Source organism: Perca flavescens, chromosome 22, assembly GCF_004354835.1.
Source record: "Perca flavescens isolate YP-PL-M2 chromosome 22, PFLA_1.0, whole genome shotgun sequence".
NCBI lineage: Eukaryota > Metazoa > Chordata > Actinopteri > Perciformes > Percidae > Perca > Perca flavescens.
This window is the reverse complement of record NC_041352.1, coordinates 13,024,495-13,037,801: the sequence shown is the minus strand read 5'-3', so window position 1 is coordinate 13,037,801 and position 13,307 is coordinate 13,024,495. Positions and strand designations below refer to the sequence as shown.

Sequence of the window (13,307 nt, the reverse complement as noted above, 5' to 3'; positions counted from 1 at the left end):
GCAGTCCGGTCTCTTGGGCTACAGAGGGCTTGATAAAGACTACGGGTCACAGTGGCAGGGGGGACTGTCCGTGCCACTGCCTGCTCAGAATCGATAAAGAGTGGGAGCCTCGACGGGCCTGTCAACGCTCACGCCAGCTTGACGCCGGGGTGAGTTGGCCTGTGCACTGCCAAGGTCGGCCGTAGTTATGAAGAGGTCGAGGATTTGGGATAGGTAAACACACTTTCCTCTCCCTGAGAATACAAAGCAGCCTCGACACGGTAACTGTCAGTGAAAAGAGCACGCTGACAAAACGAGACCAGGTTGGAGGACAGAGGGAGGGGGAGCAAGACAAAAAGCGAGAGAAGGTTAATGGGAAAGATAGACAGAGAGGAAGAGAAGACTAAAGAGAAGCTGTGAGCATACTGTAATAGAAGAGGTAGTGATATAACAAAAAGATAAATCACAAGATTATACAATTAGGCAAAAAGGAAGGTTGCTGTGCCATGGTCGAGTGTTTCAGACTCAGTTTCCAGATTCTGTTGTCTATTTCAATAACACCGAAATGCTATCCCTTCTCTCAAAATGAAGGCTGCTATCTGAGAAAGTACATAATAGTCCAGTTTGTTGAAAGAGTGATTCATCCGTGAAGTGCTTGGATAGTGACTGTAATTTCATTGGAGGTGATTATCATTCACTCAAGCAGATGAGTTCACACTTTTCATTCAAAAAGGCCAGAAGCTTTCTCTCTCCGCTCATTCTGCTCATTTCCACGGTGCGGATTAATGCATGCAGTAATTTTAGTTTAATAGAAATGATGGTTTCATATTTCATTAAGAATTTTCCATTCGACTTATTCCAGCTGAGTGTACACAGATTAGTCAATTGATGTTGTTTGATGAGGGGAAGCGTTCGCATATTGACAGGACACACTCAGCTCTCACTGAATCCTTCTTTCAAGAATGACAAGAGGCCTGTAAAGAATTAAATGATGGATTACATCTGCGCAGCTGATTTCTGACACCATCGCACATCTATCTGCCTGTAAAAATGGCTCCAATATTTACTTTGGTGACTATGGGGCAAAAGAATCGGTCATAATCTGTGTTCATGTTCACTTCTCCCATTGGAATCAGTAGACTCAAGACTTGCCGCTAGTCTCCTAGTTTCCTTGTGTCAAGTGGAGAAACCTACTTGACACAAATACAGGAAATTACTCTGAGTTTGGGCGTAGAGTTTTTGATCTATCTTCTGCTCAGTTGTCTTGTTACTTCTTTTTTTTACTCAACTGGCAATAGTACTACTAGTACAATAGTTGAAATAAAAATACGCAAGTTTTTTAATCAGTAATTTTTCTTGCTTCGACTACTTAAAAAATGAGTACACAAACAAGACTAGAGTCTACAACCATGCTAGCAGCTCTGTGAGGCTACTCATGCACAGTGGTGCTTTGAGCTAAATGCTAGCATCAACATGCCAACATGCTCACAGTGACAATGCTAACACATGTTTATGTTTAGAATGTACAACGTTTAACTTCTTCAACATCATGCCAACATTGGCTTCTTAGCACTGACACAAAGTACAGCTCAGGCTGATGGGAATGTAATTTTGCAGGGATTTGGTCTTAAACCAAAGTATTGGACAAATTGAAATTTTGACCTGATGATGGCGCTGGATGAAAAGTTAAACAAAAAGTTATTACACTTATTCCTGAAGGAATCCATCCACTAATCGCAACATTTCAAAACGACAAATGTAAACCACAAGAGTAAAAGTCATTAGGCTTCAAATTCAAGACAATCCATTAATTAGTTTCTTAAATATTTCAGTCTGGATTAGAGTGGTGGATAGACCAACCAATCGCTAGAACCATGGCTAGTAAAAATTATATTCAATAAATGTGTTTTCCATTGCGTTTCCATCTCCCTAAGACATACAGTAAGTATACTTTCAGATATGCTTTAGTAAACAGGCAGAACTGCAGATTGACAGTGCCTGTGAGCTTCTACACTTAGTACACACAGTGTTCCACCAGTTGATTTTAAATTAAATCTGTCAAATTGCTTTACAGCATAACATTACTTAACAACACAAAACATGCGGTTGGCTCTGCTCTTTTAGCACAAATCAAGTTAAAGCTTTTGGAGTATCTCTAAACTGTTATCAAGAGCTGCTATTGACTCTCTGCCCTCTTCTTGCTCTTCAAAATGAATGCACACATTGATGCCAGGAATGGAAGACAAGTACCAATTTGCCTTCTTACACAGAACAGCAGGGTTTTGTAGGAAATGTTGTCTTTACGCAGCGAAAGCTAACAATACCACACAGGTGACATACAGTACATGTTGTTTTGACAATAGTCTAATTTTTTTTATGTTGTCCCAACTCTATTCCCAACAGGAGAGGTGCTTCGTCTCGGGAGGATATCAGGCCACACGGTGAACGGTGGCTGGTCATCCTGGAGTTCGTGGTCCCAGTGCAGCAGAGATTGCAGCCGGGGAATCCGCAGCCGGAAGAGGACCTGCAGTAACCCAGAGCCCAAGTACGGAGGTCAGACCTGCCTGGGGCCAGCACAGGAGTATCAGGAGTGTAACATCACCCCTTGTCCAGGTGAGAAATGCACAAATATACACATGCTACAAGCCAGTTGTAGTTACACACAGGACACACAGAGATAAGAACATTCACAAGACCAGAAGTCAATTACATAGCCAGATCTCTTTTACACTCACACACAGATAAATAAACACCATACTCAAAACTATGTTTTCCCTTGATTAATGGATAAAAAATTACAGTGACACAATGACTTCAAATCATCAGGAATCACAAAAGAAATCAGTTGCAGATAAAAGGTGTGACAAAGACCCCAATTTACACCAGGAATCAAAGAGACAAACCCTGTGGCGCTCCAGTATGTAATTACAGTACATTGCTGGGTAATTATGCTGCCAGCTATGGGATGCCTTACTTTGTTGTGAAAAGCCCTGAGACAATGCATTTTCAACACTCCTGTAGCGGAAGACTAAGAGAGAGGAAGCTGTCTAATTAAAAGAATACTCTGTCTGACAAGGGAAGTAAGCTGTCTAAATGGAAATCCAGTACTTAGTTTGGCATAAAGCACACCTGGTATCCAGCACAGGTGCCAAGCAGACAAGCAGGAATGTTGTCTCAGATGATTATTAGTCAAGACCCCTGGAGTAAGGCTTAGGTATCTCACTAAAAGCCCGGATCTACGCATCATCTTTAGCAGCCGCAATCTGTCTACATAACTGCTGCCACGCCGTAACCAAGCAAAAAAAAGGCAAGAGAGTGCTCGGTCGTCGATACAATTTTTTACAGCCTGAATTCATTCAGTGAAAGTGCACGCCATTCAGCTCAACAGCTTGAGCGCAGTCGCTAACAGGGTAAACTACTATCAGCTGAGAGACTCTGGATCTAAGAGCATCAGATTTGCTTTGTTCAGGCAAGCTCTGCCTGTATGGTTGCCACTAATGTTCCCCTTGAGTAAAATGTCGAGTGAATGTACTTTGATTTTCCTGCCCTGCATCACTATGCTAATACATGTAGTACACCTATTCTGGGATGTTGACTATAATAACACCACAGCTACAGTATGTTGATGAACAACTCCGCACTCCTGTCCCCCAAAGGAACAGACTTAACCCAGCCTGAGTAGTAATGAATACTAATGCATACTCAATTAGCACCCCTCTGAAAATGAGATATTATTTTGAGGCAGGCAGGCCATGCTGGTAGACTAATTGTAATCCTCCTATGGCTAATCCAGTGCTTTTTAAATGTGTTAGTGCGCTGTGAAGGAGAAGGAGAGAGAAGGTGTTATGCCTACCATCCATCTGGTTTGGAAACAAATGAATCTGTGTTTTTCTTGCGTCCACGCCGGAGATGAGACGATCCGTCATCGAGGGCCAGGAATCGACTTATATGTCGCTTTGTGATAGAGAAATTACACTGAGATGACAAAAAGCTTTGGCAACTTCAATTACCTGCACTGTGCTGCCAGCCATCATCAGGTCTTTAAAAGCAATTCCCAAGTGTTTCCAAAAAGGTATTATCTCTCTGCCACAATGAAGTAAGGTTTTATCCACTTGATTCTAAAGAATTAATGGCCAAAGATTGCCCCCATGTTATTGCTCTTTGTACTCCTCTCTTTTAATTTCTCCGACATCCCCCCCCCTCTTTTTGTCTATTTATGTCTTCTTTGTGTGCTGATGCTGTCAGGAATTTTAACGTTTGCTGCTTGGCACCACATGAAAGGAGGAACAACAACAGCGAATTGTGATGCTTCATTTATCTTTATTAATCAGAGTAGAGATTGTTGGGGGAGGTCAGGCATTTGCTGTAACAGCTGGATTAAGCACACTTCCTGTCACTTTAAAACTCTCTCACACACAAACACACACACACACACACATCTCCAAATTGCTTCATATTTCTGCGTTACGCATCGCTGTTTGAAATGGCTTGGAATGACTTCCAATCACTTGATGTTCAGAGAAAATTGTCTTTTCAAATGACCTGGAACCTAAATCCTAGGAAATACGAAAGCACACATTTTGGGGAATATATTCTCTAGACAACAAGAAACTGAAATTGAGTGACTATTTCCTGTCCTACACCAGTTACAGAAGTAGAAAATGTTCATGCAAATATAATCATTCCATTTTCTAAGCATCAACATGTACAATATGACACTGATATTCTCGGCTCAGTGGATGGCAGCTGGTCATGCTGGTCTTCATGGTCCAAGTGTTCTGTGATGTGTGGAGGGGGACACTACATGAGGACGCGCACCTGCAGCAACCCTTCGCCGGCTTACGGAGGGGACATATGCCTGGGCCTGCACACTGAGGAGGCACTGTGCAACACACAATCCTGTCCAGGTACACACACACACACACACAAACACACACACACACACACACACACACACACTTCAGTGATAAGCAGCTTAGGGCTCTGACTCGACCACCAATCCATCACAGGTTCATTGCTTATTTTCTTTAGTCTCACCCGGCCCCCTCAGAGGACACTCATGCATGACTAAAATGCAGCTGAGGGTGCACACATTTCATACACGGACAAATATATGGACACACACTGGACATGCTGTGAGATATACCGTCATTGCCATTTCCAGAGAGCTGGTCCAGCTGGTCGGAGTGGTCCCGCTGTGACTCCAACGGCGCCCAGATGCGTGTACGTCACTGTGATGTCCTGTTTCCCACTGGAAACCAGTGCTCAGGAAACAACAGCGAGACTAGGCCATGCTCCCCTGACTCCAATTTAATACCAGGTGACCACACACACACACACACACACGCACAAATACACACACGCACACACACAAATATACATCCGTCTACTGTATGTGCACACAGACAAGCTTCCTCTCATCAGGAATGTCTTGCGCACTCATGCATGACTTAACACACAAGGTTGAGCACACACACTCAATCTGCACCACCCACCCACCACCATATGCCCACAGTGGTAATTCTGTTCATTTCCAAGAATTCTGTGATAATGAAATACGTTAGCAATCCCTCTAAGGGACTCATCTCAGGTCGGAGGTCAGGTTCAGCGACAGGGCAGCACTTTTGCGAATGGTTGAGATTAGTGTCTTGCTCAAGGACTCCCGAGTGTGGCAGGTGATTACACGAGGGCGTGAACCCGGGTGCTACACTTAAGGGCAGTCCCCTACTCATTTCAACCACACGGGTTCATATATTAGTTTCATTATTAGCTTAGAAAGTCTTGTCAGGCCATGCAAAAAGCACTTACACCAGCAGTTTTGCTATTTCATGTAGGAAAGGAAAGGGGGAAATGGCTCCTGTGTGCTGTTTTCTGTTAAGCATTTTTATTTATTTATTTTACTATTTTCTGGTATCCATGTTTGTGTGATAATTTGCCATTTAATAATGCAACCTTTTTCCTAATGAGAGTCATTGCAGTGTGTCCCACAGCTTTTCTGTTGTTAAAATGCTTAACAATTGTTAACAATGCAAGTACAATAATAATAATTACAGTATATCTTGCAGGGGAAGGCTGAAATAAAAAACGAGAGTCCGAAAAAAATAAATAAAAGTACCTCCACTGCCCTGCTGTCCCAAAAAAGTCAGACATTTTAGAAGGACTTTCTGAAGTACATATGAAATACATACACACACATATCTCACACACACCATTAGTATTGATAGCAATGCGAGACACCCTCAAGCATTGATCTGTTCTACACAGAGCTCATTAAAACTCCTCCTTTTAACAAAGGATTCTTATGCAATTAACATTTCATCACTGTGAACACTGAAACTGCTATAAAATCTTTGTATATTTGGAAAAAGTTATTTATCCATGGATAGAGGCCTGGATTGGATAAACTTCAGGAATCATTACTTATTAGATTAAAATAAACATTTGATTGAAACATACATTTGTAACCTCTCTGAATTAATTAGCAGGGATATAATAGTCATAAAAACCCTTCACAGATCTTTTGAGAATTACCCATTTGCCTTTATACCTTATCATCCATCCCCTTTAATGGGAAAGGTAGTCCATTAAGGTTCATTAGATACGTCATGTACTTCATTTCAGTTAATGAGAGCTGATACTTTTCATAAACCATCCAGGTGCCACAGCCGCGATTAACTCGTGGAGTTTTTACGATAATCTGTTCCATATTGAATACAGCTTTCTTCTCCACGCTCACCTTCAAGGGTACAATTTGTCATGCTAACAGGGGTGTATATGGTTTTTGGCCCTAATTATGCTGCCTTTTGCTTTTTCCTCTTTTCAGAAGTCTCCATTGCACGCTCAAGTCAGGATGAAAGGCGCTGTGGAGGTAATTTGTGTGTGTGTGTGTGTGTGTGTGTGTGTGTGTGTGTGTGTGTGTGTGTGTGTGTGTGTGTGTGTGTGTGTGTGTAAGACAGAGAGGTGAGGATAACACCTGGCGTTGCATGTATAGTATCTTTGGCTATATGCCAATATAGCTTTCCAATCCTGCTTAACGCACATTTACATGCAGACATTAAAGAAAAATGGTGATCTGATCATATGTGGAGGGAGTCGTAGTTGCACGGGATGAAATTTGTCAAGTTATTCAAGTTCATCATTTCCTCCCAAAAATATTAACACCATCTTAAGTAGCACAATAGACTGTTTAAGTCTTATGCATATATACTGTTTGGAGTGCTGCAGATGGTTTATCGCAAACCTTAATTTACTTCTATCTATCTATACAGTATATTCCACAGTTCTGAAAAACACCCTGGTGAATGACCAAAGCAATAGTTTTACATTTCCACAGTTACAGTTGGAGTCTGAGTGAATCAATAAGGTCACTTTTAACATTGTTGTTCTACTGCTCAGCTGCAACAATCCATATATGAGACTGCTCCGAGTTTATAAAAATGGAGAAAGACTAATCCAAGTTGCCTTAGACAGGCACCCTGCGCCCGCAGCAATAAGCTAGATGAGGAGAAGCAAGGCTTTAGGGACCTTTTGTGCACTGTGTTTTGCCTCTTACACACTTACACAGGCTACAGGCTGCTCCTCCTGTCAGTATTTAGCTTGGTGGAGGCTGGATACAGAATGAGAGGGAGATCTGCAGTGTGCTCAGGGCACAAACAAACAATTGTTCTCACCTATACGTCTTTTTGAACATAAATAATAGCCAGTAGAGGAAAGTGGTCTGGCCTGTATTTCATAAACTTATAACTTAGTTGATTTATGTCTTTATCCATAAAACATGATGTTCAGTATGGATAGTGCATTAATAATACAGAAATCATATGCAGCATATCAGTTATTGTATTAGACTATCATTATTAAGCTAACTAATTGCTTAATATCTTAGTATAAATATATCTTTATATGTATTATGTTATATATTTTACTCTATTAGTTTTGGCAACAGACACCTCTAAAGTTAAGTAAATTGGCCATTCTTGAAGGAAAAAGATGTTGGATTTATATTTGTCAGCTGAGGACAAATTCTTACTGCAATTATAGCCCATGTGTACAATATCTAGATGAAAGTTGAATGTCACTTACTTACTTCCACATCTTCCATCTGTGATATACAGCCGGTCCCACTAGCACACAGTAAGAACAAAGAGAAAAAGACGAAGAAGAAAAAGCTGTCCTTTTTTATTGCAGAACACTCCATCATTACCATATGAACTGCAGCTTCAGTTACCACTTACACTTGTGTGAATTGACAGAGAATTACCTCCATTCTCCTTCTCCCCCTTCATTTCTTCTTCCAGACTTCAACCTCTTCCACATGATCGCCGTGGGGCTCAGCAGCTCCATCCTCGGCTGTCTCGTTACCCTGCTGGTCTACTCGTACTGCCAGCGCTACCAGCAGCAGTCACACGACGCCACCGTCATCCACCCCATTTCAGCCGCACCGCTCAACACCAGCATCACCAACCACATCAACAAACTGGACAAATACGACTCGGTGGAAGCCATCAAGGTCTGTGGACAGGTTTGCACTGGGGTTCACTGCGGGTCACGCCTGACTGATCTCCGGATGTGTAACAAAAAAATTCCATTTCCTTACTGTTTGACTTAATCAATTGATGTCACAATCCCACTCCCAGTCAGTGAGCAACGGTTTGCCTCTTCCTCCAGTGTCAGTTGTGATTAAACACACTTCTTACTGCATGAATCTCACTGTCACACCACCTCCTGTCGTGCACTGGCACTCTCTAGACGTGTAACAGATAGGCAGTTGTGCGTACATCTTCTCTCTGTGTGCTCCTCTGCTGTGTGTCTCAGTATGTGACTTTGTTCTGTGTCAGTGGTCATACACTGCTTTCTCATAACATACTTATGCAATTACCTATCGCTGCGTGGGTAGGTAATCAGCGAAGATGCTCTGTATCTGCACATTTCCCTGCTTAGACAGGCTTTGTGTCATTATTGCATCCTAAATTGCAGACAGTCGGATGCACCAGAGCCAGTTACAGAGATCCAGCTACAAACGAGCCTCTTATCCACTGATTCATCAGGCCTTTAGTGCCAGACTGAGCTGGTGATTAGTGATGTCCACAACTTCTCCATGCCACAGCTTTTTTTCAAGGGTTCCCACTGCTCTGTATTAAAGGGAATGTCAATCACTCTAACAACCTGTGCATTTTTTACCCCAAAAAAGGAGCTTCAAAGTAATCTTGTATCATGATTTTATACCAATTAAAGTACTTGCCAAATTGCATTTGTAATATAGTCTGGCACTAGCTGTCCACTTAAAGGCGCTGGCAACCATTGGTCTTCCTGCTAATAAGCAGCTATTGGATATGCAAGGCTACATGGCATAAAGCTGCCCTCCTTACTGTAGTTACTGATGCTACGCCTCAAGCTTTCCATTCAGATATGCAGTTCACAATAATAATGGTGGCAGATTTAATTTTTGAAATAATACTTCTTTTTTTTAATAATAGGGAGCTTTATTTTAAACTGATGTATAAATTAGAAGGCTTCTTATTCCTAGCTGGCTATTATTAGGTGTTGCTACTGTAGCTAGCTTACTCCACTTATGTTAGCTTGATGTGTTGTTTATTTCTCTGGCTGACTTTTTCACATTTCCAGCTGACTCGCTTTCTAAACAAGTCCTAAGTATGCATTTAATGGCTAAGTCATTTACATGATATTGCACCAAAAGACTGAGGCTAAAGCTACATGTCCCAGGCAAAAAGTCAGCATCCTCACCAGACAGTTAATGATGTGGGTTTTTGTATAGCAATGTGTAGCTAGTCCTAGTATTATATGTGTGGTAAGGAATAATTTAAGACCTGACTGTTGATTTGTTTAAACAAATACTCTGATAGCATCCAGCACCATCCAGACAATGGGGAAATGCTACACAGTAATCTAAAATGTACAATAGAGCAGACAAACACATTGTTCCCTCACACTTTTGCTCTTGTGTTTTTGGTTTTGAACAGGCTAGAAAAAAACACCACCCTCCAAACTTTCTAAAATTACTTTTCTACATCCCCATACTTCAAAATGTAGAGAAATTCAAAGCTCTACAGACCAGCCATGTCTAATGCCATTGTGAAGGCTATGATTTAACAATCGCTGTCCAGGGGAGGGGTTTAGCACACAATCAATCTTCAAAGTTTTACATTGAAACTCCGCTTGGTTTTGTAACATGATTTTACTGCAATACTGATAAATCAGCATTTTTAGGCAGGTTTTATTTTCATTTGTTTGATTTCCTGTCAGAGTAAGTCTTCAATATCAGACATATATTATAAAGTAAGTGAATACCTGGATCTCTGTTTGGAAAAACTACTTCTCAGATATGAGAGTGTTTTGTAAAACTGCCACAGAGTGAGAACAGATCCTTTGCCTCGGAGAAAACATCTCCAAATGTAATTTCATTGCAGAATAAAGGTGTGAGCGTTCATCTGTCATGCAATTACAGTCAGGAACATAGAGCATAATTCAGTTAGCCCTATTGCAAAAAGAGGCGGATATGAATATAGACAGACCATGTGAAAATACAAAAGGAGCTGCATGACAAATGAACGCTGTCTAATTCTCCAAAAGCACATTCTGCCTCCAACCCTCACTCACTAAGCCTAAAACGTTTGGATGTTGATGTGAATTTTCAACCATTAAATGTGCAACACCGTAATTTGCTTCTTTTGAGCGTTTATAGGGAGGAAGGATGAACACCTGATGCCGTATTTCAGAGTTTTTTTGGCTCAAATCCTGATGTTGATGAATCATTATTATTATTATGCACAATGTATCACAGATACCCTACTGGTTTGTTTGCCAACTGGAGTACTATATTTTCAACAGTCTAGTTTAGGATCACAAACCTAAGTCACCATGTACAGTAGCTGCAGTTTTATGTACAGTTAATCCTCTTTTCAGGCTAAAACAGAATATGGCCTTAGGGTTTCTTTGAGGATGACTCTTGCCCATTCCTCTCCTCCTTGCAGCCAGATGTGTCGGTACTCTTGCCTTTGGACGACCCCGCCATGCACCAGCCTCTCTCTGCTAACATGGGGGTGTCCATGCGTGGCCTGGAGATTTTCTACTAACCTCTGACCTCTACAACATCTCGCCTATTGACCCCCTTCCCAACAACTCTTTGACCTTAAGCACTACTACTTCCTCTTCCCCCCGTGTCCCGCCCTACCACTTCCTGTGGCACTTCCTGTGTGTGGCAGGTTGGAGTACAGACTCTAGTTTCTCTTTCTCTGCTCAGACACCTTCATACCCCTCCTCCCCCTCCCCCCTTCTCCCACCTGGCTTGTGAGAAGGCAGTGTATGCCTCCCTAATTTTTCTCTTTCAACGAGTGCAACCATTTGCATGTTTTTTTCATGTTTGTCTTTCTTGTTTTGTCCTCTACTTCTACTTGATGGTTTGATTTGATTGGTTGAGACAGAAAATCCATTGTGATGCTCTTTTTATTATGCTCCTCTGTTACCTCTCTATCACTAATGCCACTTCCTAGTTCAACCACATTTTGTTTACCGCACCAAAAACTTAAGTGTAATCATTCTTCAGCCAATTAAAGAGGTTTAAGGAAAGAAGACATAGTAGATGATGCTAACAAGCATTGTAGCACAGCTGTTTAGAAGCAGCCATGGGGCCACCTGCAGAGACAGATAACCGTCTCCGGGGCTGCGGGAGTGTTGATTACATTCCCTTGATGTGCAAATCACATAATGGGAAAGAGGCAAAATATATGAGTTTTTTGTCCAGCACACTTGTTCCCTATCAGTGTCAGTCGTAAACATCCATCAACGGCAAATGCAGCATCATCAAGTGTTCAATTACACTGCCCCAAGGGACTCCCAACACGCACTCTCTGCAACAGACTGCATATGAATGCGTTTATTTGCCAAATTGCTGATGTTGTATTGAGCATCACATCAGAAGCTCATTCCATGTTTACTATGTCACGCAGGGATAGGGAAGATGCCCCCATGGCTCTTCCTTATTGTTTAACAGAAAAGAGACTCTCTTGATCGATTTTTATGGCTTATTATTTTTAATTGGAGGGCCATAAAAAGTGCTGATGCTGGGTATTAAAGATGACAGAGGTGGACATACGGACATGCATCAAAATAATGTTGCCCTGTGGTGGCTTATCATTTTTCCAGACTGTTTGCAAACTCTTTGACCTTGCTCTGTAAAATGTACGTATGTTTCATTCACTGAGCGGCCCCCCATTTATGTTGCTCCATTTTTATTTTTATTTGGGGGAGCTTGATGGATTTGCTTTTACCTTGCCATATAATCACTTGATCCATGTGTCGCAAACAAGTCCATACTGACTCCTCTCCCTTATCCACAGGCCTTCAACAAAAACAATCTGATTCTGGAGGAAAGAAATAAGTACTTCAATCCACAGCTTGCCGGAAAGACATATACCAACGCATATTTCACCGACCTCAACACCTACGATGACTATTAAGCCTCGAGTCAGCAGTTCAGACTCCATACCATAGCGGGGACACCAACCCTATCATCCATTTTGACTGTATTCTTTTGTTTGTGCTTTGTAATGAGATTCGTGACACCATGCGTGGGATAGTCCCACTCTCAGACTCTATGGCAGCTGGTATGTAGTGAAAACCCAGACACAAAGTGTTGCCAACAGATGGAAAAGCCCACTTTCTCTCAGGTGCCTTGGGGTACACTTGGAAAGATACATTTTGGGGGGCAAATCTTGCCTTGACTCTTTTCTCGCTGAGAAACGGACAACTGGATTTCCCAATTTGGACAAAAAAGGGAAAAATAAGAACTTGACTCAAAGAGACTGTGGGAAATGTGATCCCCTTTCAACTTTCCTGTGACGCCTCTAAAACAGACCTGTATTTGTAATGATGGGAAATAACCACAAAGCCGCTTTGCATGACTTCATCTGACGTGTTTTCTCTGCCTTTCTGTTTTGTTGTTTTTCTTTTTGCATGGTTGATCGCATTCCAGGGTTTGGAAACTCGCAAGCATTTTCTTTTTCTTTTTTGCTGGTCTTAAGTTCAGGACTGGTTTTGGAAGTCATAAAAAACAAAGACTGTGGTAATGCCTGATAGCTTTTACCATATACTGCTGCAGCAATCTCCAGATGGATCAATATCCATCCCCAGTCCTAGAATCAGGATGTAGATATTTGAATTGTGGTCAAGTTTGTCCACTTTTTTTTTTTTTTTTTTTTTCTGTTACAGGCTCTAGCAGCTCACAGTGATTGAACTTTAAGTGTAGCATTTCTCTTGCTTTCTCTCTTTTTTTGTTGCTTTAAAAAGTTTTACATATGTTTTGTACAGGATGT

At 41.6% G+C, this 13,307-nt stretch overlaps 1 protein-coding gene across 4 annotated transcripts in view; it reads left to right on the top strand.

The window, feature by feature from the left end:
- The window catches only part of sema5a (sema domain, seven thrombospondin repeats (type 1 and type 1-like), transmembrane domain (TM) and short cytoplasmic domain, (semaphorin) 5A), a 111,563-nt gene extending 98,473 nt beyond the window's left edge, over positions 1–13,090 (top strand). For all 4 annotated transcript variants that reach the window (XM_028569875.1, XM_028569874.1, XM_028569876.1 and 1 more), the window contains 6 exons: positions 2,383–2,592; positions 4,716–4,886; positions 5,144–5,299; positions 6,803–6,847; positions 8,274–8,485; positions 12,333–13,090. In XM_028569875.1, coding sequence (XP_028425676.1) covers positions 2,383–2,592; positions 4,716–4,886; positions 5,144–5,299; positions 6,803–6,847; positions 8,274–8,485; positions 12,333–12,452 — 914 coding nt within the window. In that variant the 3' untranslated portion in view covers positions 12,453–13,090. The remainder of the gene's footprint in view (positions 1–2,382; positions 2,593–4,715; positions 4,887–5,143; positions 5,300–6,802; positions 6,848–8,273; positions 8,486–12,332) is intronic.
- Positions 13,091–13,307: the final 217 nt, after the last annotated feature.